This window comes from Chenopodium album, chromosome 4 (assembly GCF_948465745.1).
Source record: "Chenopodium album chromosome 4, dcCheAlbu1.1, whole genome shotgun sequence".
Lineage (NCBI taxonomy): Eukaryota > Viridiplantae > Streptophyta > Magnoliopsida > Caryophyllales > Amaranthaceae > Chenopodium > Chenopodium album.
Genome location: NC_137837.1, coordinates 12,888,314 through 12,913,732, shown reverse-complemented (window position 1 = coordinate 12,913,732; position 25,419 = coordinate 12,888,314). Strand labels below are relative to the sequence as shown.

General features: G+C 36.4%; 4 protein-coding genes across 6 annotated transcripts; 1 reads left to right on the top strand and 3 right to left on the bottom strand.

Moving 5' to 3' along the window:
• Window positions 1-1,406: 1,406 nt before the first annotated feature.
• On the bottom strand, window positions 1,407-4,538 carry LOC145627676 (PKS-NRPS hybrid synthetase cheA-like). The gene is made up of 3 exons (XM_081680034.1): window positions 4,467-4,538; window positions 2,178-4,047; window positions 1,407-2,044 (listed from the first exon to the last, which is right to left on the bottom strand). The coding sequence occupies exons 1-3, from the start codon at window positions 4,536-4,538 to the stop codon at window positions 1,407-1,409; spliced, it is 2,580 nt and encodes an 859-aa protein (XP_081536160.1).
• Window positions 4,539-4,960: 422 nt separating this feature from the next.
• On the top strand, window positions 4,961-9,396 carry LOC145626715 (uncharacterized). Its single transcript, XM_081679179.1, has 2 exons — window positions 4,961-5,328; window positions 6,535-9,396. Exon 2 carries the CDS (start codon window positions 6,637-6,639, stop codon window positions 8,914-8,916), a length of 2,280 nt encoding a protein of 759 aa, XP_081535305.1. The 5' UTR covers window positions 4,961-5,328; window positions 6,535-6,636; the 3' UTR covers window positions 8,917-9,396.
• A 2,559-nt stretch (window positions 9,397-11,955) lies between these two features.
• Window positions 11,956-20,817, bottom strand: LOC145628930 (flowering locus K homology domain-like). Of its 3 annotated transcripts, none has more exons than XM_081681365.1 (7): window positions 20,661-20,817; window positions 19,696-20,305; window positions 15,581-15,836; window positions 14,600-14,748; window positions 14,231-14,509; window positions 12,547-12,744; window positions 11,956-12,319 (listed from the first exon to the last, which is right to left on the bottom strand). In XM_081681365.1, the coding sequence occupies exons 2-7, from the start codon at window positions 20,293-20,295 to the stop codon at window positions 12,128-12,130; spliced, it is 1,674 nt and encodes a 557-aa protein (XP_081537491.1). In that variant the 5' UTR covers window positions 20,296-20,305; window positions 20,661-20,817; the 3' UTR covers window positions 11,956-12,127. The 3 variants fall into 3 exon arrangements, with proteins under 3 accessions (XP_081537491.1, XP_081537492.1, XP_081537493.1); XM_081681366.1 differs by having other exon boundaries at window positions 12,547-12,741; XM_081681367.1 differs by having other exon boundaries at window positions 12,547-12,732.
• Window positions 20,818-23,411: 2,594 nt separating this feature from the next.
• LOC145627675 (uncharacterized protein At2g34160-like) lies at window positions 23,412-25,147 on the bottom strand. Its single transcript, XM_081680033.1, has 5 exons — window positions 25,037-25,147; window positions 24,869-24,917; window positions 24,070-24,132; window positions 23,893-23,957; window positions 23,412-23,570 (listed from the first exon to the last, which is right to left on the bottom strand). Exons 1-5 carry the CDS (start codon window positions 25,145-25,147, stop codon window positions 23,412-23,414), a joined length of 447 nt encoding a protein of 148 aa, XP_081536159.1.
• Window positions 25,148-25,419: the final 272 nt, after the last annotated feature.

The following is a 25,419-nucleotide window of genomic DNA, read 5'->3' as shown; positions in this document are numbered from 1 at the left end:
AGAGACTACAGAGGAGGTTCAGGTCATTGGTTACATGTGGGTCCTTTTGGGTAACACGCTCTTTACTGACAAGAGCGGTTGTCGTACCCACCCTTCTTTCCTCACTGAGTTGTTTGTGGAGCATAACCTGGAGAGGTTGACGAGATACTCCTGGGGTTCAGCCACACTAGCGTACTTGTATCGTCAGCTCGGGCATGCCACCCGAAATGGATGTGATTCTATCGCGGGTTGTCTAACTCTTCTCCAGTCTTGGATATATGAGTACTTTCCATGTTTTCGGCCTCACTAGGGTGTGTTGACGCGAGACGTTCCATATGCACGTGCAGGGTTATGGGATGTTGGTATGGCGCGGAAGCATCAACAGCGTCTCGTGTCCTTTCGTACTCGACTTGACCAGCTGGGTGACCATGAGGTATAAATAGATACGTAATACTATTTGTTTTACAATGCTTTAATTTACAGTTGATTTACTCTTGTATTAATTTGTAGGTATGATGGTTGCCGTACGGAGCTTTTCCTGCATTACAGGTGCCTAGGACTGCGTTTACTGGATGTATTCGATATCGAGGCATCATAGAGCCATATATGCCTGGTCGAGTTGTTCGACAGTTGGGGTTTATACAGGAGGTTCCCGGTGACATGATTAGGCCTGATGATGCTCATAGACCAGTTAGTGTTAAGTCTTATAGGGTCAGTTTTTCAACTCAGATGACTACTCGCATGTGGAATGGTTTTGTTCCCGGTGCTGCGTTCAGTCTTCTGCTTGGTGGATATACTAGAGTTCCGCCTGGCGGACATACTTGTGCACCTGACTACCTATCATGGTTTAGGAGAGTTAGTCATCCTATCGTCACTCCTAATGTTGAGGATGATCACGGTCTTCCTGAGAGGACCAACGTTGATTACGTAAGTTTTTTATTACTTGTTTTTTTTTATTTAATTTATTTTTCCTATTATTATTAATATAATTATAACTGTTTATACAGTGGGTAGGACGATTCATGGTTACAGCACAGCGATCACTTAGTGAGTACCCTACACTATCGAGAGACACCAGAGCAATGTTGGAGCAAGTGATTTCTGATTGGAATGCAATAAATGGACTTGCTGATTAGTTGTAATATTTATTTGTAGCTTGGACTTTATTTTTTTTATTAGACTATGTTTTGGATGTTGACTATGTTTTGGATGTTGTTAGTGGCCATTTAAGTTTTACACATTTGTTGGAAATAATCAAGTTGACATTTATGTTTGAGTTTTTTTTTTTTTTTTTTTTTTTTATTTTCTAATAGACTGTGTACTTGCTTCACAAAAGAAATGCTTAAAATAAATTAAAAAAATAACCATGTTTATTAATAAAGTTAAAATAAAGTTGAATCAAAATCCACAACAATACTCAACGGTACTCAAGAGTTGATTAATATCTGCCACAATTGAAGCCTTCTATCGTACCTTCTCTCCCACCCGTTTACACTTGCCTGTCGAGCGTTAAACCACATTGGTGAAATTGGAGGTAGTGGGTGGTCATGTTCCATATGCAACCGAATGAAATGCGATCCACCAACAGTTCCAATCACAAACTCCCCAGAAGGCCTATCTAAAGGTCCACGATTGTTCAACGGCAAAACAGTAGTAGATGGATAGTAGCTCGACGGTCTATTTCCTACTCCATAACAAATCACCACCACATTCCATAATGTGGCAATAGCAAAAAAATCCTGTTGTGCTACCATCCAGTGCTCCTCTCCACACGCATCACCATCCCATCTAATCCGGTCTATCTCCCTTTGCAGTCCTGAACCAACCCCTTGGCCCCATATGTCGTAGTAAATCATGTTGTACAGCCAAGGGTGAGAACCAACCTCATTTGCCATTTGATGCCGAACCAATCGCCACTCCTCCTGAGTTCCGTACAATAAATCTGCTACGCAACGAAATCCGCAGTTCCCATCACCAATTACATCCTTAACACCTACGACGTAAGGCCAAATGATGTTGGGAATAGCGTAGCTGTATCTGCATTGGCGCATGTCGAACCCAGTACCTACAAAATTAAAAACATAATATGACATATAGTTAAATTAAAATTTAGGATGAATAAACATATTATTTAAATCGATGATCACCTGTATTAGATGGGGGCGATCTACTTCTAGATCAATTCTCTTGCCCACTACGTTCAACATGCTCAAAAAATGAAGGATCCCGCCTATTACGATTCTCGGGTGGTCGTCCCCTTACACGGGGGTTGACTCTAGGCTCCTGAAGGTCATCGTAGTTAGGATCCATCTCACCCTCAATAACTCGTGACACGTGCCTAAGCATCACAGGATCACTGGCAATAACCTGATCAACAAGGGTGCGGAAATGAGCTCGATCCTCATCATTTTCATCAACTATATTAGGAATGTCGACACCATCTCCAATGACAAGGGTCCTCCAAAATGGATGAATATTCTTAGAATACAACCCCTTCCCTGCAGCAATCGAGTCATATATTTGGCACGCACAAGGTAAGCCGTGGGTAGTACGTAGAGCACACCCACAGCGTCGATGAATATCCGTACTCAACCCTCGCATTCTGTTTGTCTCACCGAGAAGAATAGACAGACAATAGTGGGATACCTTTCCGTTCAGCTGATGTAAAGGCTTATGCTTGTACTTCTGACCATGACTTGTTCTACATGCCTCCAATCCATTACGAATGGCTATGATCTTGTTCTCAATCGAGCAGTGCACTTGAGCCCAAACCGTGTCCAAAGAGCCTGTTGAACTGTCAATCCAACACTTCAATGCTGAATGCTGGCTCTCAACCCTGCAGTTGTTAACATTGCTAAAGTGTAGTACCTGGTTTGTCCAAAACAATACAAACTTCTCCTTGTGTACGAGCCAAGTGTCCATAACATATTCAATCACTTTCGGCCATCGACTCCACTTGGTTTTCAGCACTGCAAGTTCTCTGTTATATGCCTCTTCAGATGTAGCATTAATCACAAGCCTCCACCTCCCATTTTTGAACTTGGCACCAATCTCCTTTTTTTTTTCAAACATGGAAGTAACCTTCGCCTCAACATCTTTGTTAATATGCCACACACACAACATGTGTCTTGTGTTTGGAAACACGCTCTTCAACGCTGCACAAAGGCCAAGCTCCCTATCTGTCAGTAGTACCGATGGCTCTCTATGATAACCGATCAACAACCTCAAGCACTCAAGCACCCACCGATAACTTTCCTGAGACTCTGACCTCATGAATGCGTATGCAACAAGAAAGTTTTGATTAGTCGGTGTAACCCCAACAATCTCAAAGAATGGCATGCCGTATCGATTCGTCTTGTAAGTGGAATCCATACCTATCACGTACGGGTATGTGCGAAGCAAATTTGTCATGATCGGGTGTGCCATGAAAGCATGTTGCAACACATTGTTGGAATCAGTAAAAACCCAAGTGAGGTATTTGCTCTGTCTGGCCAAATGAAGCACCTGGTGAACTACTTCTCTTCCTTCAAATTGCTCCATTCTTATTTTACTTCTGCAGTTGTAGACATGCCTGATGTTAGGATGGTCTCCGGGAAACTTTTCTACAAGAGTTCTCATGATATGTCGAGGTGGCACCTGTGCCTGAGTCATGTCACGCACTACCTGCTTAGCAGCAATACTAAAACCACTAATTTGTCGATGTCCCTCGGGATAAACAACCAAAGAATGATTGTGAGTTCCGTTCAAGCAACTAAGCTTCCAACCATTTACTACTTTGACATACTCAACCTTGAGTTTGAAGGGACAATTGTTTGCCTTGCTTTTGGTGGCTTTGCGTATCGCGTTCATCATGTCTTTTATCATGCCCTTTTTTCCACGATCACAACTCACATATCGATACGGTCGACCACTCCGATCGGTCTTGTAAGAAGCCTTCACTAACATAAATCCGAGCGGTCGACAAACATTTTGTGCCCATAGAACAGCATCCTCAAAACTCGGAAACACTTCGTTTGTCAAAAAATGTCCACTATAGTCCACACCGTCACCATCCTCGGACTCAGAATCCTATATAAATATTAATAAAAGTTAGAACCAAAGAAGACGACTAATAGTAATAACAACAATAACAATACAACTAATTATAAAAAAAACTTTCAACCATAATAATGACAATAACAATAATAATAACAATAACAATAATAATAATAATAATAATAATAACTAATTTTAATAACAATAATAATTTCAAAAGTATAAAATCCAATGACAATCAACCAATACGTGAAATAAAAAATTAAAAAAAAAAAAAGAAAAATCGAAACCCAGGAAACGCCTAGGATTTTCGAATGACCTAGGCTAAAACGCCTAGTTTTTTCGAAACATCCTAGGATATTCGAAAAAACTAGGCGTTTCAGCCTAGGTCATTCGAAAATCCTAGGCGTTTTCTGGGTTTCGATTTTTTTTAAAAAATTAACGCAACGTACCGATTCTGATCGGTTCGACGAGCCTTCGGCAAGCGTCAAAGGTTGTGTTTCTGGTATTTCGTTGTTGTCCATAAGATCTAACGAAATTGATTTTGCAAAATTTATAAAATTTGTTTGATTTCACGGTGGTTGGGGTGGTTGTTCGATGAAGGTCGGTGGCCGTTCACCACTAGAGAGAGCGGTAAAAAAATTTGTGTCCAGTAAAAGTATGAAATTAAGGTAAAATTAATTATTTTTATAATCGTTATAATAAGGTTAAATACGTAATTTAATTTCATTTTGCGGGCGTTAATTAGAAAATCGAGGGCGATATTAAGACTAATTTTTCCATCTATATTTTTGTGCCAAAATTAGGGGGCAATAGTGTAAATCCAAATTTGTAGATGAATGAATTCCAACATCTTGACCAAAATACCCTTTGTATCACTTTCTCAACCCTACACTGCATCTAGGCAATTCCCAACACAACCCTGCTACGTTGTGCATTCTCTTCTTCTCATCTCCTCTTTGTTGTTTGCCCCTTTGTAATTCCCCCAATTTTTCCATCAATTCCTTCATTACCCTTTTCTTTCTTCTCTTCGATTTCATCACTATACCCGCCAATTTTCTCTCTCCTCCCTCGTTCGAATTTCTGTTAATTCTCCCCCTTTTCGTCTTCCTCCTCCTTCCATCAATCCCAATTTCTGATTTTGGGGGTTTCTTACCTCGATTTGTTCGAGATTGTTCCCTTTCTGTGTTCCATGAATTGGGTTTACAAGATTTGAGGAATACCCAGTTCGAATTTGATGATTTACACTGTTTTTTGATGCTCAATTGATGGATCAAAACCCAAATTCTTGGGTTAGGGTTCTATAATTCAGAGGTACTGTTGTTAATTTCGTGCATTTCTCTTTGATTTTCTTTGTTTTGGGTAAACCCCACTTCGTTATTTTGAGTAATTTTGTTTTCTAACTGAAGCTCATTGAGGTTTTTTTATTTGTTCTTATTTTTTTTGTATCTTAACTATATGATTCATATGCTTTAAAGTTTGTGAGTTTAATTTTTGATGTTATATAAATTATAGATCATGGTTTAATTCTGCTGAATGTTAATATTTGCAACTTTATTGGCAACTAACTACTACCTCCGTTACAGGTTATGTGCAACGATTTGACATAAAGTAGAGAGGAAAAATGTCTAATCGTTGCTCATAACCTATAACGGAGGTAGTATAATAAGATGTGTTGGTATTTACTTCAGCATTTTTCAGTCTATTTTCAGCCTAATTAACAGATTAGCATATCATATATAAAGTAGAAGTGATTTACTTCTCTGGCTTGTCACTCTCAGAGAGCCAAAAACTTTTACTACTAATTAGACTGTAATAGGAAGTACTCTACTCTTTTGAGGTAGCTGAATTAGGACCTTGGAGATCGAAAGATCTCACCTTGTCGTCGAGTTTGAGGAATGTTGACTATGGTTCGAGTTATTTCGCATAGTGAATTAGTAAGGTGAAAGGAAGTTTTTCTTTGTTATCTTACATCCTATAAGGAATTTGGTGACCACCTAATTTATCGAAAAGACCTTTTACTTTTTAATATACAGAGTTCCCTTTTAAAATTTTAAGATTTTCAATGTTAAATTACTATGAGTTGTTGCATACAAAGTATGTGGTTTGAAATGTAAAGCATGCATAGGATGCATTTAGACATAATACTTCAAAAGCCAACTCTTTCAGCAGTTTTGTTTCTTACTTAAAAGATCTAAAACACCCCTACTTTTATTATTATTAATGCTAATGTAATAAGAGTTGTTGAATATCGATTTTCATTTAATTCTACGCACACATAGCATGCTTATGGATCTGTGTTTCTACAAGTGAGGGTTAAAAGAGAGGCTAGAGTTTGTTGTGATTTCTTCCACTCAGGGTGCATCTTGGATTTTGTTGTGATTTCTTTCACTCAGGGTGCATCTTGGAGTTTGTTGTGATTTCTTTCAGTTGATTGATATGTGCCTATTTTTAGATTTCTATGTTGTATGCTTCTTTGGTTATAGAATGCTTAATCAGTTAATTCTACTTGTCTCATAGGTTGTTGATGCCACTGATGACTGTACATTATTGAGAGTATTCAGCATCTTGCTTGCACAGTTGAATTGGTGAAGTTTGCAAATAGTAAATCTTCATTAAATTATGGCAAATCATGACGTTATCCTTGGGGAAAATCATGGAATGGATATAGGTCATGACCGGCAGCTGGTCCTTGCCCATAATCATTCCCTAGGTCATGAACATGAACTGGGTTTGAGAGAAAGGCATGAGCAGGAACTAGGTTTAGAAAATGCCCACAACCATGATGAATTGGCTTTGGAACAGAGCCATGACCATGAATCGAGTGATGGGCATCATTATGAGCAAAGCAGTGATTTGCATATGGAGCATAAACCTGATAACGAAAGCCATGAATTTTCTTCGCAGAACAATGATTTAAGTATGGTAGAGCACAATGAGCTGACTGTTTCCGGCAATCAAAACCTTGATGAGGATTTGGAGTTAGATATTGATCAAAATCATGAAATGGGAATTGAAGCTATTGATGACATGGTTGTTCAGGAGCCAGAATATGTACTTAGTCATGTTATTCAGGCGCGTTCTTTGGTTGTTAGCCCTAGCCATGAGATCCGTGTAGGGCAGGAATTCCCAGATGTCAAGAGTTGTCGCAGAGCTTTAAGGGACATGGCAATTGCTCTACACTTTGAAATGCAGACCATAAAATCTGATAAAACTCGCTTTACTGCCAAATGTGCAGCTGAAGGATGCCCCTGGCGTGTGCATGCTGCGAAGCTTCCTGGGCCACCTACTTTCACAATCAGAACCCTTTATGAGCTCCATACCTGCAATGGCATAGGTCATCTAGGCCACCAGCAAGCATCAGTTCAGTGGGTGGCTAATTCTGTCGAACAACGTTTGAGAGAGAATCCTAACTGTAAGCCTAAGGAGATACTAGAAGAGATCCATCGGGTACATGGGATCACCTTGTCATACAAGCAGGCCTGGCGGGGAAAGGAGCGTATCATGGCAGCTATGCGTGGATCCTTTGAAGAAGGTTATCGGCTTCTGCCACAATATTGCGAGCAAATTAAACGCACAAATCCGGGCAGTATTGCTTCTGTTTACGCTAGTCCAGAAGATGGCTGCTTCCAGCGGCTCTTTATATCATTCCACGCATCTATATATGGTTTCCTAAATGCTTGTCGACCACTTCTTGGACTTGATAGGACCTATTTGAAAAGCAAGTACTTGGGAACTTTGTTGTTGGCCACTGGTTTTGATGGGGATGGTGCTCTCTTTCCTTTGGCATTTGGTGTAGTTGACGAGGAAAATGATGAGAACTGGATGTGGTTTCTATCAGAACTCCACAATTTGCTTGAGACTAATACTGAAAATATGCCAAGGCTTACCATTTTGTCCGACAGGCACAAGGGTATTGTTGATGGAGTGGAAGCAAATTTTCCTACTGCTTTTCATGGATTTTGCATGCGTCATTTGAGTGAAAGCTTTCGGAAGGAGTTTAATAACACAATGCTTGTCAACCTTTTATGGGAAGCTGCTCAAGCTCTTACCATAATTGAATTTGAAGCAAAAGTTTTGGAAATAGAGGAGATGTCACAAGATGCTGCATTTTGGATTAGAAGAATTCCACCCCGCTTATGGGCTACAGCATATTTTGAGGGGACACGATTTGGGCATCTGACTGCAAATATAGTTGAATCTCTAAATATTTGGCTTCTTGAAGCTTCTGGGCTCCCAATCATTCAGATGATGGAGTGCATACGGAGGCAGCTAATGACTTGGTTTAATGAACGACGTGAAACCAGCATGCAGTGGACATCGATACTTGTTCCAACTGCTGAAAGGCGTGTTGAAGAGGCAATTGAGCATGCTCGCTCTTTCCAAGTTCTCCGTGCAAATGAGGCAGAGTTTGAAGTTATAACAAATGAAGGATCTAATTTTGTGGATATTCGAAATCGTTGCTGTCTTTGCAGGGGATGGCAGCTGTATGGTCTACCATGTGCCCATGCTGTGTCTGCGCTACTTTCCTGCAGACAGAATGTACATCGCTTTACAGAAAGTTGTTTCACCGTTGCAACTTATCGGAAGGCATACTCACAGACTATACATCCAATTCCAGACAAGTCATTGTGGAAAGAGTTGTCTGAAGAGGACTCGGATGCTACCAGATCTGATGGGGCTATCATTAACCCTGCTACCAAATCTGATGGAACTATTATTAACCCTGCTACCAAATCTGATGGGACTATCATTAACCCACCCAAGTCTCTTCGCCCTCCTGGAAGACCTAGGAAAAAAAGAGTTCGAGCTGAAGATCGTGGCCGTGTTAAACGGATTGTGCACTGTAGTCGTTGCAACCAGACAGGTCATTTCAGAACTACTTGTGCCGCACCTATATAGATTTTTATGTGAAGATTGGCAAATCAGGTGATTATCATGTGTTCTATATATTAGTTAAATAGAAACTTCAAGTTTCTTGTAAGCCTCTTATTTTTTTTATGCAGCATTCTAGTTAGTTAGAATAGCTTGTCTATATTGGTCTCTTTCCTATTATTAGGAAAATATGTGAACAAAGCATTAGCTGCTATATACCTATTCATAACGAATAATACAATTACTGTGGAAGAGCTTATTCATGTTAATTTCACAATAAAGATAGATCTTTTTATAGACTTCCAAATACGAGGCCACACAGCTATCTTTGATATAGTAGTTCTCGGCTTCTATGGATGTTGTGTGCAGTGGATATAAAGGCTGATGAATATTCTTTCCAGGTTCTTGGGTGAGTTAGATGGACCTTTATGTATGATATGTTACTCCCGTTACACATTTACTGATTTACACTAATAGATTTGGCTTGAGGAAGGGTTCTTTATGATATCCCATTCATAACTCATCTTGTTTCCATCAAAATTGGATATTGGAATTGTTGATCTTAATCTGCGGTGCACAGGGTTTACCTCTTGATTAACCTGAAGATCGTATGTTGTGAACGTGTTTATGCTTCTCTTTAAAACGGCATCAGTTTTTACCCTTGATGATTTAAGCAAATTCTCATTGAATGTTGCAACTGTGCTTATGCTTATCTCTGATAGAATATTTCAACTTACAGAGCAAGTTTAGCCCTAAGTCTTAAGACTTGGATATGACATCATTTTTGGTGGTTTCCATTGAAAATGATGTCATCAAATTCTTGTTAAGACTCACTAAGACTTACACAAATTTATCACTTTAGCCCTAAGACTTTAAACATTTGACATATTATATGTAGAAAAGTGTAAAAAAAAAAAAAGAGAGATAATAAAAATAAAATTGAGGTGGGTGAAGTGGGTCCCAATCTCAAGTCTTAAGTTGAGTCTTGAAATTTCAAGACTCAACTTGAGACTTGCTTGAGATTTTTGAAGAAAAGTGGGAAAAGTCTTAAGCATAAGTCTTAAGACTCAAAATAATGATGTCACCCTAAGTCTTAAAACTAGGGGCTAAACTTGCTCTAAGCAAAGCTCTAAACTCACCTAATCATTCTTGATATACGTCTCCTTTATTAATTACTCTGTACTTTGTAGTATATAGGAATAGATGAAGAGAGAAGATGTATAGTTTTGGCCACCCTTATAACAAGGGAACAGAGACCAAGTGCATGATCTCATTTTGTTATACATCTCCCACGATTAGTACATCTAGGCCTTTTGACATGCAAAACAATGTTGTTTCTGGTGTAAGCATATCCTTAACCTAGATGCAGTTATGACTGTGTTTATGGTTTGTAAAAGCATAGATGTAGCCTTCAAACCTCCTATTGTATAAACCATTACAAGACACCCAAAAAAAGGGTGTTGGTGCGGAATTCCAACACTTTGGCTGCTGTGTAAAGTAACCCTTTAAGACAAAATTATAAGATACCAAACTCTTACTACCTCCGTGGCTCCGTACCCCAACATATGGCTTATGTTTGTGTTTTTTCATGGTATTTAAGAAATAGGAAGAGAAAGCAAATGAAGTACATTAATAAAAATGAGAAGTACAATTATAGACAAAAGTTAGAGAGAGTAGATATCAGTACAATAGATGTGCAAAATTGAAGAGTAATGTACAAATTAAATGAATAAAGTAAAAAAAAATAAAATAATAAAAGATGAGGGTATAATGGTTTTTACATACTATTAAAAAATAAAAACAACAATATTTTGACTTTTAAGTCTCCAGAATAGGAAAACAATATTCATATTATGGGACGGAGGAAGTACTATATACCCGAACGGGATGTTTGGAATGTTAGAATGGGATTGTGAATTAATTGATGGGAATACATTAAAATATGTCAATAGCTTGTTTGATAGTGGGCGGGAATATATAAAGATTAAGTAACAATTTTACAAAAATAACCTTACTAAAAAAAAATTTCATTCTTCTCATTAATGGCGAAAATGTCATTTTGTATCAATTTCCATTCCCATCCATTTATTATCTACCCTAAACACCCCTGAAATTCCAACAAGGTTCCAATTTTTATACCAATCTCGACAATCCTTAGTTCCTTATAAATTATACAAATCATTTTCAGTAAGCTATTCATAAAGATTACTCCCTTCGTTTTTAAAGTTTTAGGAGAAATTGGTGAAAACAATAATATATGGAGGTAGTGGGGCAAGTGGAAGAATAAAAAATTGTAAAAAGCAAAAGTAGTGGAGAGGATTAGAAGAGAGAAAATATGTGGTGGGTCCACTAGGTGAGAGAAATTAGTTAAATATTGTAAAAGCTTTCCAAATAAGGAAATTGAGCAAGTATTTAAAAACGGCCGAAAAAAAAAAGTGGAGCAAGTATTTAAAAACGGAAGGAGTATTAGGTAATATACTTTTAGGAACCTTGGCGAAATTTTCGAAAAGAGATGATATATTAGTTCTTAACTATCACAAGTCCATCTTGGCATCAGATGAGCTAGAGCTTAAGTTGTTTCTTACCACTTAGCTTAAACGGTGATATTGCTACTTCCTCCGTCCTTTTTTACTTAACCCATTTTGACTTTTACACTATTCATCACTCCTCCTTTGACCGTCTTTTGTGAATGATATATAAGGCAAAAAATATTCATGTGGCATCTTTTTGAATTTTTCTCAATAAGTATTATCATAATATACAACTTTTATAATTTTTACTTATGGAGAAATAAAGTTATTAATCGCTAAAGTTTTGCATTGACAAGCGTGATAAAAAAAAACAGGTCAAGTAAAAAAAAACAGCAGAAGTATTTCCTAATTTCTGTGCCGGTCAATTGTGTTTAATCTAAGACTAGATATGAATTAGATGGGGACTACGCAAGATTTTTGAGATATTAAAATCTTGATATTCAATAGGATATATCTTGATGTAGACACGGTGAGCAATTTTCTTTAACCCAATAAAACTGTCATAGAATGGGTGACTACGATTGGAGTCCATACGTTCACACAAAAACCTGAATTACAAGTTAGTATAGCTAATGTCGCAAACACATGGTAACTTGGGCAGTCAAAAACAGTTTATAGTTATAATTGGAATCTAAAATAGTAATACAGCCTTTCCTATTTAATTATTCGGTGACACTAAATCTAAATGAACAAAGTGACTTGCCAATCTAATAGCCATAATTTCCACCATACACTGATCCATACGCTCCAGGTTGGCTTGCATGTCCAGCACTAGACGGTGCAGATCCATACACTGAAGCAGGAGCAGCATACGAATTATAACCTTGGCTATAACCCTGGTCTGCTGCACCGCCTGCTTGGGATGGTGCTTGGGCTGCCGCTGCCTCTGCCATGAAATTCTGCAAACCATGCATAGACGTTAAACAGCTTTCACTCAAGTTAAGAAAAATGCTGGGAGTAGACTTTTTTTAGCAAGGACACAAGAAAATAACTAAAAATAACTTTAAATATATTCCTTGGATAATTTTACAGACCTAATAATTTTAGTGCAACAAACTACATAAATAATAAGCTCAGAGGACACTAACAAACAGACTGTACATCAACAAGTCATTTCAAACATTACCTGTATCAGCTGCTGAGCTGCTTGAACTTGTGATGCAGTTCCATTTATCTCAACTGTCATTTCTCCAGGAACACCCCTTGTTTCTTGTATGGTGACAGTAGCGCCACTAGCACGCCGAATGTAGCTTATAGTGGAGCCGTTGGTACCGATCACAGCATCTGCATATAATAAAGGGACCTGCATGTGCTGCGTGATCTGCTTTAAGTGAGAAGAGAGTATATAAGTTGTGGAAACTCATGCTGAGAATGGGCACTGAAAAAAGGAGACGGCTAAAACCATGCCCAATGGGCAATGTGTAATTGCTAATTGGGTATATTCTAGTAAGCTCTAACAGCATTAGCATACATCAATCTCAAGTCATCCACTCAGTGTAGTGCCTTGTTCGATTTGATAGCCTCAATCTAAGCAATCCAGATTTAAGGACCAAACTACTTCCTCTATATAATAAAAACTTCCCATACCAGGACCAAACTACTTCCTCTATATAAAAACTTCCAATACCTGTTGGCAACTTGGCACATGAAACAAAAGAATGAGAGAGTTTTTCCACCCTTAATAAACCACCCGTCCCTAATTAAATCTCACCAAGGATCTAGCTTCACACCTGCCCAACCACCCAAACCCCACCCCAAATCGGCTTTTCTGACCACCTCTACGCTGACCCTTTTCTGAGGGCACTCAACCCTTCTTCTATCCTTAACCTTATCCCCTAGCCAATCCCTTTTCCAGTACCTTATTCCTCTCCCCTTTCTCTTACAGGCAAATATTCCCTTCTTTTGCACATTTTGCAACAAATGTTGAAGTGAAGTAGTGTAGAAGAAGAAAAGAAAAAGGAATATATCTAGATTTTTAGTTGGCACAAGAGAGAGGGTTGCTCTGCTTTCTCTCATCCTCAAGCTATTTCTCCCTCATCAGTTCCAAAAAGGATGAATAATAGGGTAAGAAGAATGACAACAGGTAGTTTAAATATTAGTAAGTATATTTACGAAGTTAGTGGGGGTTAGAGTGGGAAAGCAGTTTTCCATGCAGATGGTGCCGAGGGAGAAGGGATGGTTGTGGGGCCGACAGATTTGAGGGAGAAGGGGATAAGTGTTATAATTGGGCTCTGAAGTTACCCTAATACTTGTTAGCAGAGTTTGTAATTTTAGTATTGACACATGGTAAAGGTTAGTAGTAGATGAATATTGCAAAAGGTCAAACATTGTCAATTATTCTAAAATTGTGGAACTCCAGTGTTGTTTAAGTTTTTTGTGTTGCAATTTTAAAATAATCAAGAAAAAGAAGATATTTGAAACAAATTGTAACTACGCTTTCAAAGAGCACAAAATTCTCTCAGCACCATGCATGGAAAGGATTGATATGGCAGCTGCTAATAAATTGGCGACGCTGGGAAGATTTTGGGTTCTTAACTAAATCCTTTTATAGAGACAATCTCACGGCCACACTTAACAGCCACTAAACTATACTTTGTACATAGTAATAACTATCAAACACCCCTCAAAGAATATTATAATCTAGAGAAACTATACACAAGCAGTTAAGCATCACAAACTACAATTCAGCAGTTCTCCAACAAGTAACCATTATACATAGTTAGCATTGACGTGAGAGTATACCCAACACATTAGTCCATATTCATATCTAACACAACAAAGCAGTACAATCACTTTCTTTAATGACAGACCTGTGTGATCATAGATGGTGTAGACTGAGCATTAGATGCACCATGAACACCCATTTGAGGCTCTCTTCCATATGCTGATATCCCTTGGTGAGGCTGCCTATCCGGAGGGGGTGCCATATCTGCTGGTGGATAATAATTGTCAAGTTGACGTGGTGGTGGCATATATTGCATACCAGAACCATAACCGCCATGTCCACCTCCTCCACTTGGTGGAAGACCATGAGGGGGACCCCAAGGCTGAGGTGGCATATGCTCCATGGGAGCACTTGAAGCTTGCATCTGGATGAAGAAAGGCCCATTCCAAGTTAGTTATACTACGTACATATTTGAAATAAACAGATAAAAATGACAATATCTATGGGTAGTTACCTGCTTTTCAAAAACAGGAATTATACTACGGTCAACCAAAAACTTCCTCAGGTGTGTTGCAATCAGTTCAATTGCCCTGTGAACATCAACAGCTTCCCCAACTACTTCAACCACTCGATCTTCTTGAAGAGCAAAAACAGGAAGGTCCTCTGCAGCAATACACAGTAAGATTTAGCATAGTTTGCCAAAATAAAATGTTTAAATGAAACCCAAAGACAAAAATCAAATAACACAAGTCTACAAGACTTGCGGAAGGAAATCTTACTAAAAAATACAATAACACAAAAGAGAGAAAAAAAGGGTAAATCAGATGATATAAGACATATTTTTCCTACTAAATGAGCATAGTTTTTCACTCATGAGCAAATGATTTTGGCTGAACTGTTGTGTGCAAACATTTTGTTTCAAAAAAAAAAAAAAAAAAAAAACCTCCTCCATTGTCTTAAAAGACAATGTGGGGGATACACACCTGTTAGAATATGAGACGAGGATAAAATAGGTGCCAAAGGCCAAAGTCGGATAATATACGACTTGCAAAAGTGAAAATAAAGGTGTAAATCAGATAATTTAAAAATTAAATTTTATAAAAAATAAAAAAATTAAAAATTAAATTAAAAATTAAATTAAAAATTTTTAAAAAAAACTCCATGTTTTACCACCAAAGAGCAAAGTGTTTTTGGCTGAATTACTATGTGCATACGTTAACAGTATGAGAGATAAAAATAAAATAAAATAAAGTATGCCCATAAGTTAGGGAGAGAGATAGAGAGAACCTTTGGCCAAACAAAGTAATAGTGCAAGTAACTAGTCAGTTGCAATTAAAGCAGAGTGAAGGAAGCATATGCACATTCTAACTTAAAAAAATGGAGGATTTAATCCTTCTCATTTTAAGTAATTTTCACTGGAACTCCTCCCTTATACTGATAAGGCCTTGAAGAAAATTAAACAGAATAGCTTCTAAGAATTGATGCCATATAGTACCTTGTCCAAGAACCCTAACAATACAGTTTGCAGTTTCCTGAATTGATTTAACAGTGGCTCCCTGCTTTCCAATCAAACTACCAGCCTGGGTGGCAGGCACTAGCAACCTAGTTGAAACCTTGCTTCCTGCAGGAGGAGCCTGAGCCTGAGAAACATCAGCATCCAGTCCATCGACAATACGTCTATGAACCCTCAAAAGTCCATCCATAGCTGGAGGAAGAGAAGCATCAGGATCCTCCTTAGCTGAAACCATCACCTATAAGCAGAAACATAAAAGCATTAAGAAAGGATAAATACCCCTTTTCACCAACATTTCAGGAACTCAAATTTAAAATCCAGTGGTTTTTTCAAGAATAAATTTTCCTAAGGGCAGGTGGGAAAGGTCAACAAAAGAGAGCTAGAATAAAGTAGAAATTACAGGCGATTCCATAGCCTATAAAAAAAATCAGATCTAGTAACAAATGCCACAATAGGAGTTCCTCACAAGGCAATGTTTAGATCTAGTAACAAATGCCACAATAGGAGTTCCTCACCAGGCCATGGCATAACATCACCAACCCACTTCTGTATCCACTTATCCTAGGCTAGCTAATAACATTTAACTCATTTTAGAAATTCTGATTTTATCAAAAGAATATCTCATCTCCCAGGAATCCAGGAAACTTAGGAAAGATATCACAGGATAAGGGGGAAACAAGAAGATATTGATAAGAATACTCAAACGATCAAAATAAAACAATAACAATAGAACATAGTGATATGACGTTTTCACAACAACAACAAAAAAAAAAACCCACAAAAACTCTCAATGACCACAGGATAAGAAGATTAAATCAAGATTCTGGCAAACCAACACAACCAAAGAGTTCAAGCAAGTGAGCTTTTAACAACACACGGAGTTTTCATAATTCTTATACATTAAGAGCTTCCATGTAACGTCATAAAATCCATCTTGCTAAACCTAAACATAGAAAATAACACCTACTTATCAGTTTCATGAAAATGTAAAATACATATTTAATCAAGTATGGTTATACAATCAATAGTATTATCAAAAGTCAAAGCAAACTACTCACATCACAATGAATGAATCTAGCATTTGAAACACAAAAGTAATATATGGCAGAATATCTCAGCTTGAAAAAATAAAATAATAGCTTGGTCAGTTGGTCTACAAGTTTTTAGTTAGGTAACTTCTCAAATTTTAGCATAGCTGAGATGAGAAATACTGCAACAAGCTAGTTTGTGATATACTTGTATCCCTCTACATCACTCTACATAATTCAGACAGCTCAACAAGTTTTCCCAAAACTTTCAATAAAATTCAGCCAACTGCTACCATGCAGTGCCCAGAAAGCAATTTAAGCTGTTTAAATATGTCAGTGTTGATTTATACAGCTACATACAGTGAAATATAAGCCAAGCATGCGTTAGTTCACTGGTGCCCCAACAGTGCTACAAAACAGTCACACAATTAGAGCCCACATCATTGTTACAAGTTTTCCAAAGCAGCAGAATCACATAAACAAGAACCAATTCAGCATTTTTAAGGATATGATCATAAGTGAAAGCAACATTTGCTGTTTACTAAATCCAGCAACAAGTTTTAAGCATTAAATGCCCAAGTCATAAGCATATAATCTACGAAATATGTAATACACCAAACACCAGAAGTGAATGTACAGGGAAGCATACATCCCAATACAAGAACATGACACACAAACACAGGTTTGCATGCAGGTTCAATACATATAAAGGCAAGCACACTTGAAACTTAATGCACCACATGAAGCATGCAAGTGATCTCAAACACCTAAACATCGGCTTAATCACTTAATAATCTTTCCACCCAGGAGTTACTCTAATTTAAATCTCCCTTCAAAACCCATGTGAAATGAGTTAATCCATGAATCTTTGCTCCTAGTCCATTATTCTCCATTCGTATACCAAGTCTTAAACAGTTCATGTTGTTCAACCTAGAATTAGTCTCATCAACAAAAAGTCATCTTTTAGAAGCTTCAACAATAACCAACATTGTTTAATACCAAACCATTACAATGCTCATCATTAGTCATTAAGAGAAGTAATTTTTTTAGATATAACATATTTTTTTAATACATTCCTCTTCACACCACTAAAAAGACAAGAGTCCCAAACTCTCCCTCGCTCTATACATAAAGTACCCCACTATCTCCTTGATATCTACCTTATCAATACTAACCAATATCACATCATAACCAAATAACTTACCATCGTAAACTATGTAACTTGATAAGCGCCAAGGAAAATGGGAACAAAGGGATTAGTAATCATATAAGAAAGAATTCATTGGGCCCTTGTCCACCTACCCCACAAAAAGGGCCACCCCCCAACACGGCACACCCCCCTGCCAAATGGAACATATATATTAACAAATCCACACCTACTCTCCCACCACCACCACCTCAAACACCAAATATAGGAGTGTCTACAACAAAACCATTTCTATACAATGAGCATGAAAAAGAATAAAATACCTATTGAATAGACAATCTTAATAAACACCTATACAATAAAGCATGTGAACTTAAAATACAAGCTTCTATTTTTGCAAATATTGAGGAAGTAATAATTTAAAATTTAATCAAGATATATATCCTCATCAGGATCATTATATATCAAGAAAAGACACAAAGGGTGAAATAAGATTCACTTCTGGTATTATATATTTAGAATTTAATGAAATAATTGTTTAATTATAAGTTTGCTTGTCGATGATCAGCCAGCTACATTATTTACTAGCCTAGCTTTAAAATCATACATTATGATTATTCCTTTAATTATTTTTTATAACACCAATCACTCTGGCAACTGGCAGTTGTAAACTTAAATTAGTATATTTTCCAGACATTTGTCATAAATAGTTTAGGCATCTTGATTCTAGTGGGGGTTCTTTCAGTTTTTACTTCTTATTCTTTTAATTAAACTTGGTTTAACAATGGGTGAAAGAAGCTCAAAAAGCACCTCTGACTTGGTCATTGATCATAAACATGATAGAGGGAGTTCTTCAACAGAGATGTATAATGCTTGACATGACATCAGCCATCCGGGGCACTGATTTCCAGAAAACAGTGCAGAGCTTCTTACAAAGTACAACTCTTTTTAGCCAAATAAAAACTTTTTTCAGCACTTGTAATGCTCATGCTGATCTCTGCAATCTGGACCTTTGATGCTTCATGTTTGGGATGGCATTGGTATCGTAGCCTTATATAATTGCCAACAGAACCTGCACATATTCATTTTTGTTATTGCAAAACATCAACTTTTTTCACATTTTATGTGTTGATTATTGTGATTCCACTTTATTCTTACATATTTGCATTACATTGCTCATTTTTCATTGAGATAGGCTTCTTGATTCCATCTTCAATTTTTTTTATGAACCTCTTAGCATGATCCGGTGATTCCAGCATCATAAATCTGGTTATTCAGGTGCTTAAAATCTTAATATCTGAGGTAAGCTTCCAAATATGGAACCCAATAAATGTCTTATAACAGCCTTTTTCTCCAATAATAAGCTTTAAAATCTTTAACTGTTGTACTTTGGCAAATTAATTGAGACATCTTTCCATAATTAAATTTAACCAAGCGCACAGCGCATTTTTGTTAGTAAATTGATGTAAAATAATTTTAGTCAGCTATATATGATTGTTATTGTTTCTTATGCAATGAACCAACAAACGCTAAGAATAAGTAGGTCATAGTGAAGAGAGAGTATCTTATTATGGTTTATGGATTTTGTAGCGCCTACTACAATCATTTGAATAGTAGCTAGTGAGTAGTGGGTGCATTAACAAGCAATTTCAATACTGCGGCCAACACCCAAACACTCTATAATCTTGAACAATGTCAATGCCACATTCCATCTTATATGCTTTATCCAGTTTAGAGATCATACACATAAAATGGAATAAATCAATACTGTTAGACCTAACAGTTCTCATATTAATATACGAAGAGGGATATAGACAATAAAGCCGGTAATCAACCTTGCATCAAGGCCAACCACGCAAATGACTGACCAGAGAGCAAGTAAATAGTTGGTTCAACAATTAGAGAAAGATGTAAAAACTTACAGCTCTCTCCTGCGATCCTGGAGGACCGTCCAAAATCTTGATACGCGCCCTGGTCTCCTCAACGATTTTCTTAATATATTCTCCTTTGCGTCCAATGATATTGCCAACCTTTTGGGCGGGTACCAACATCCTGAAAACACTCTCTCCAGGCCACCCAGGCCATTTCTTCTCTACTCCTGCACCTGCCGCCACATTATTTTCCTCATGTTCGTCCTTTTTCTCAAAACTCGAATCAACCGGAGCATCACCCATCTCATTAACTTCATTATCAGGGAATTCTTCTTTCAACTGATCCTCACCCAACTCATGAATAGCCTGCTCTCCCTCTAATGTATGCTCATTCTCATTTTCATTTTCATTTTCAGCATATTCTTGCTCAACAAAATTGTTTTCGGGCTCGTTCGCAGCGAAACTTTGCTCGTTCATAGCCAAGCTTTGATTCTCAGCCTCATTTCCACCAAAATTATACTCTTCAGTCACATTCCCAGCAATAATTTGCTGTTCAAACTCATCAACACCAACATGATGCAATTCAGATTCTTGCACCGCAAAATTCTGCTCTTCGTTGTTTTCGACAAAGTTTTGCTCTGCTTCTGCCATTCTTACAAAACTAGAACCAACATTACAAACAAGAAATCAATATAACAATTGACTAAAAACCACATCAATTCAATAAAGTAAAAAATAAATAAAACCCTAAATTGATTAGCAACGAAATTCAAGCAAAACCCTAAATTGAATAAAATCAACGATTAACACTAGATAGTGAAACTTCTCATTAAAATCATTCAGTAACTGTAACCAATAGTTCAATAGTTCACATTAGTAGAACCCTAGATTGATTAGACTAGCATCGTTATAATCTTTCAATTCACAGCAGAAGAACCCTAACCCTAATTGAATAAAAGTAACGATAAACCCTAGGTTGTAAAATTGATATATGAAGATTAAAAACGAAATCTAACCTTAAAGCTGCTTTGATGGAGGAGAGAGATTTGAAAGAAGAAATGAGAGTGAGGAAGATTCAAGAAGACGAAGAAGAGATAACGTTGTTTGTGAGTGTATCGTCTAGCGGCTCGTCACGGGCGAGGGCTGTTCATTATATATATGCAGCCTAGGTTAAGCCCGGGGAAAACTCTTCATTTTACTTGTAATTTTGTGCTGGTTTTAAATTATGGCAGTGTTTGGTAAACAGCTTATTTGACTAATATTAGCTTATTGACTATTAAATAAGCTAATTTAAGATGTTTGATGGGAAACTTATTTGAAGAGCTTATTTCACTAAATAAGCTCTTTTTGAAAAAGCTCCTTAATTAGCTTATTTATTAATTTTGGTGAAATGACACTTATACCCTCATTTAATTTAAAATCCTACCTAAACTACCTACTCCCATAATTAAGTTGGTCATTTCACATAGTCAATCACCTTTAAACTATCAGCTAATAAAATAAGTTAGTCAAATCAGTTAATACAATCAGCTAGTCAAAATCAACTAACATAATCAAATTCAGCTTTCAACTTTAAGCTATTCACCAAACATGGCCTATGTTAAAGATAAGCTGATTTATGAACAACTACCCGTTTTTTGAATTTTGTTTAAAACCACCCATAAGATGGCAAAGTTGGTCTAGCTCTACCCATAAACGGTTTCCGTCCAATTGAGTCGTTTGTAGGGCCCACTCTTATGGTTTCCTACTCAATTCTCTCCTCCTTCATTACTTTCCCTCTAAACTAATCTGTCAGAAATTTCCGACGGAAATAAATTCCGTCAGAATATATGTTCTTTCCGATGGATTTATAGTCCTTCAGAAATTTTTTCATCGGAATATGATTAAATAATTAAAATCTTTTTTCCCAAACCCTAAACTGTAGCCCTTCCCCCTTTCTCTCTTATTTTCGCCTCTTTTTCTCTCTCCTATGCTCTGTTTCCGTTCTTTTCCTTCTTTCTGCTCTTCTCCTTCTCCTTCTTTCTCCCCTCTTCTCTTCTCTTCTCTTTCCTTTACTCTTCTCTTCACCGCCCTTTCTCTCTCCTCTTTCGTGTATTTATCGTCGCCACGAGCCCGCTTCACCATAAACGAACGCCAAATTCGAGGTTTACATTTCGAACAACATCTACTTAAGGTTTTTCATGTCAAATTCGACCATGAAATTCTAGTTCTAGAGTCTTTATGGTCAAATTTGACCTTTAAAACCCAAATTCGACGTTTTTCGATTGGAATGTGAGGTGTGTCTTCTTTTTCTATCTTTTAATTTGGTTTTTTTTTTTTTCTTCTTCTTTATTTTTATAGCGGTGTGCTTACATTGCGGTGGTTGGAAGGGGTGAGGGGTGGTGAAATAAGGTTGGATTTCGGGTTGTGGCGGGTAGGTGCGGATTTGGGTTAGGGATGCCGGTGGTGGTGGGTTGTTGGTCTTTGTGGGATATGGGTTTCGGTTAGTGGGTTCTAGGTTAGGGGTTTTTGTTAGTGGGTTCTGGGTTAGAAGTTTCGGTTAGTGGGCTGTGGGTTGTAGTGGTGGATCTAGGTCCTTGTGGGTTGTAGGGGTTTTAGCGGTGGTGGGTTGTAATGATTGTGGGTTGTAGTGGATTTGGGTTGTTGTGGGTTTCGGTGGTGGATCTTGGTTGTGGTGGGGGGTCCGGTGGTGGTAGGTTGTGGGTTTGGAGGAAAGGAGGTACAAGTTAGGGGTCGGGCTGGGTTTTTTTTTTTTTTTTTTTTTAAATGACTTTTTCGACGGAATTCTTGTCGAAACTTTCCGGCGGATAAATGTCTGTCGTGAATTTCCGACGGAATTTCCGACAGGGAGAAATCTTGTCCGACGACTTAAATTCCATTGGAAATTCCGTCGGGAAACGGTTTCCGACAGAATTTCCATCGGAATATGTCGTTTTTCCTACAAAAGACGTTTTGACAACCGGTTCCGACGGAAAACGGGGTCTTTTTGACTGAAAAACTCCGTCGGAATTCAACTGTCTTCTAGTAGTGAAAGTTTGATGGTTTTTCAGCTAGTAATCGGAATTTGGATTGTAATTTTTAATTGTGCAATTAGAACATTGATTACAAACGCAATGTGCAATAAACTTTTAAACATGGTTGATTGTTAATCATTACACATAGGACTTGGTTAATTACAAATTAAGATTCATTCCCTGTTTTGTTTCACCTTAAGTTAACTTATTTCAGGAAAAATAAGTTCAGATAAGAGTTAATAAGTTCAAATACGATAAGTTCATGAAAAATAAGTTCAGATAAGTTGTTATAAGGGTTAATTAGGGCTACCCAAGTTCATTTTATAACGAAAATAAATTCTAATAAGGGATAATAAGTTTATATAAGTAAAAATCAGGTGAATATATATAACACCCTCAATATAGAAAATAATTTGTAAACTAAGAATGAGAAAATTTAATTAGAATATACAAAAATAAAGGCTTTTATTTCAATCATTGTTTCGTCATTAGTCATCAATAGTGACTTGTACAATTCCAAAAATAGAAGTGAAAGGCAAAATAAATTATTATAAATGAATACATATAAGCTTCACTAAAGAAGCAACCAACAATCATTAGTGACATTTCCCATAGTAATGTCACTAATGTGCATGTATTACCCTAAAATATGGATATTTTCTTTCTATACCTTTAGTAAGAATAATGGTAAGCTAAAAATTGCTAGAAATTGAAGCAATGGTTGAAATAGCACTTGAAATGCATGCTCATACACTATTTTTCCTTTTCAATTTTCTCATCTGAAGTGTCACGAGCCGTGTTAGTATTGTTGGTGTCATTATTGTCTACATTTTTAGTATCGTCATCTTTGTTTTTACTTCTTGGAGACATCAAAGAATCGAATTTTTCAGTTTTCTCTAACACTATTTCGATCTGGAAACATATACACAGAGATAAGTCATTGGTAAAATTATAGTAAAAGACAACCATAGTAACCGTCATTTATAAAAATAATCATTGACATCTTTTGTACTAGAAAACCATTTAGACATTTATAAGTAATGCAATATCATCGATCATTTATAAAAAAAAAAATAATAATAATAATCTTTGACATTTTTTGTACTTACATTTTTTCCATTATTTGGAAAAGGCTAATGATATTTTATTAATCTAATAAAAATTGATTTTGTTGGTGAATGAAAGACATGTTGCATTTGATTATCATATTTTTAAAAAGCAAAAGAAAAATTACCTTGGCTTTTTGAACCATCCGACCTTTATTTTCATCTTTCATGCCAATAGTGGATGTACATACCTCTATTCTCCAAAGAAAAAAAAAACAATAGGTACATGAAAGATACACTAAAAATCAATGAAAAACAATATAAGTTAAAATGATAGAAGTGAAGAGGTAGAGCAAGCTTATTACTCTTTTGACAAGCAAAACCATTATTCTTTAGAATTTCAGCAATGGTGACAACCGTTGTAATTGCTGTAATACACATACAAGATCAAAATGTGAATATTTTATTGTTAATTGAAATATAATAAAGTGGTCTTAATTAAATATACATTCACTATAAAATTATCAAGTTGTTAGAGATATAATTAAACAACATATATGACTGAGAATCATGATTAGAAATCTAGTAAATATAATGAGCTTGTTTGGCATTATTTTTTCTTTTTAGTTTTCTACTTTTCTATTATTTTTAAAACAAAAAATCAAAAACAAGAAACAAGAAAACAGGGTTCGTTTGGCATCATTGTGGTTTTTGGTTTTTTGTTTTGCAAAATCATATGATATATGTCATATAATGATTTAAAAATTAGTCAAACTTATCAAAATCATGATAATTTTGAAAACTGACAACAAAAAAGTGAAAACACTTTATTCTTATTTCCTGTTTTTGGTTTTTGGTTTTCAAAAAAACTAAAAACAAAAAATAATGCCAAACAAGCATTGAGTTTCCACTTTTTTGTTGTCAGTTTTCAAAATTATTATGACTTTAACAAGTTTAACTAATTTTCGATTCATTATATGACATATATCATATTATTTTGAAAAACAAAAAACCAAAAAAAAAAAAAAACACAGCAACGCCAAACAAATAGTGTAACTATAAGTGCTAATATAGTAAGAAAGTTTGAATCATTTCCCTTTTTATTTTCCAATTGGAGGATAATAAAAGGAATTATAAAGAATTTATATGTTCACAAGAACGTACCCATGCCCAATGCAGAAAGCTCGACCTCATTATGTTGTTGTATGTATCTCTACACCAATAAGGCACAACAAACACATAAACACTAATTAAGTAATTATCATTACAAGGTAAATACAAAATATGACATAATTAATATAAAAATGTTGTAACTAGAACAAAATATTCAACCTTTGCAAGATTAACATAAAAAAACAAAGGTTTTTTGGTATTTGATACTTGAATTCTGTTCTTTTTTGTGGGTGAAAGGGGAGTTACAACAATCACTTCTGTGGATGCCATATTTTCTCTCTTTGTATCCTTGTAGTTTTATCCTCTTGATAGCCTTTTGCTAATAGAAATGTGAGAGAAATTTCTTTTAAGAATTTCAACTTGATTTTGGTAAAAAAATTATGAAAAGGGTTATAATTAAATTCTATTATAGAATGTATAATGATTGGTTATTAATAAAGGTGGGAACATATGCTCTTTTTTTTCTTAGTATTCATCTTCCACGTGGTTGGTTAAATATAAGTTATTTTGGGGTTATTAATTAATCATATTTAGAAGCACTT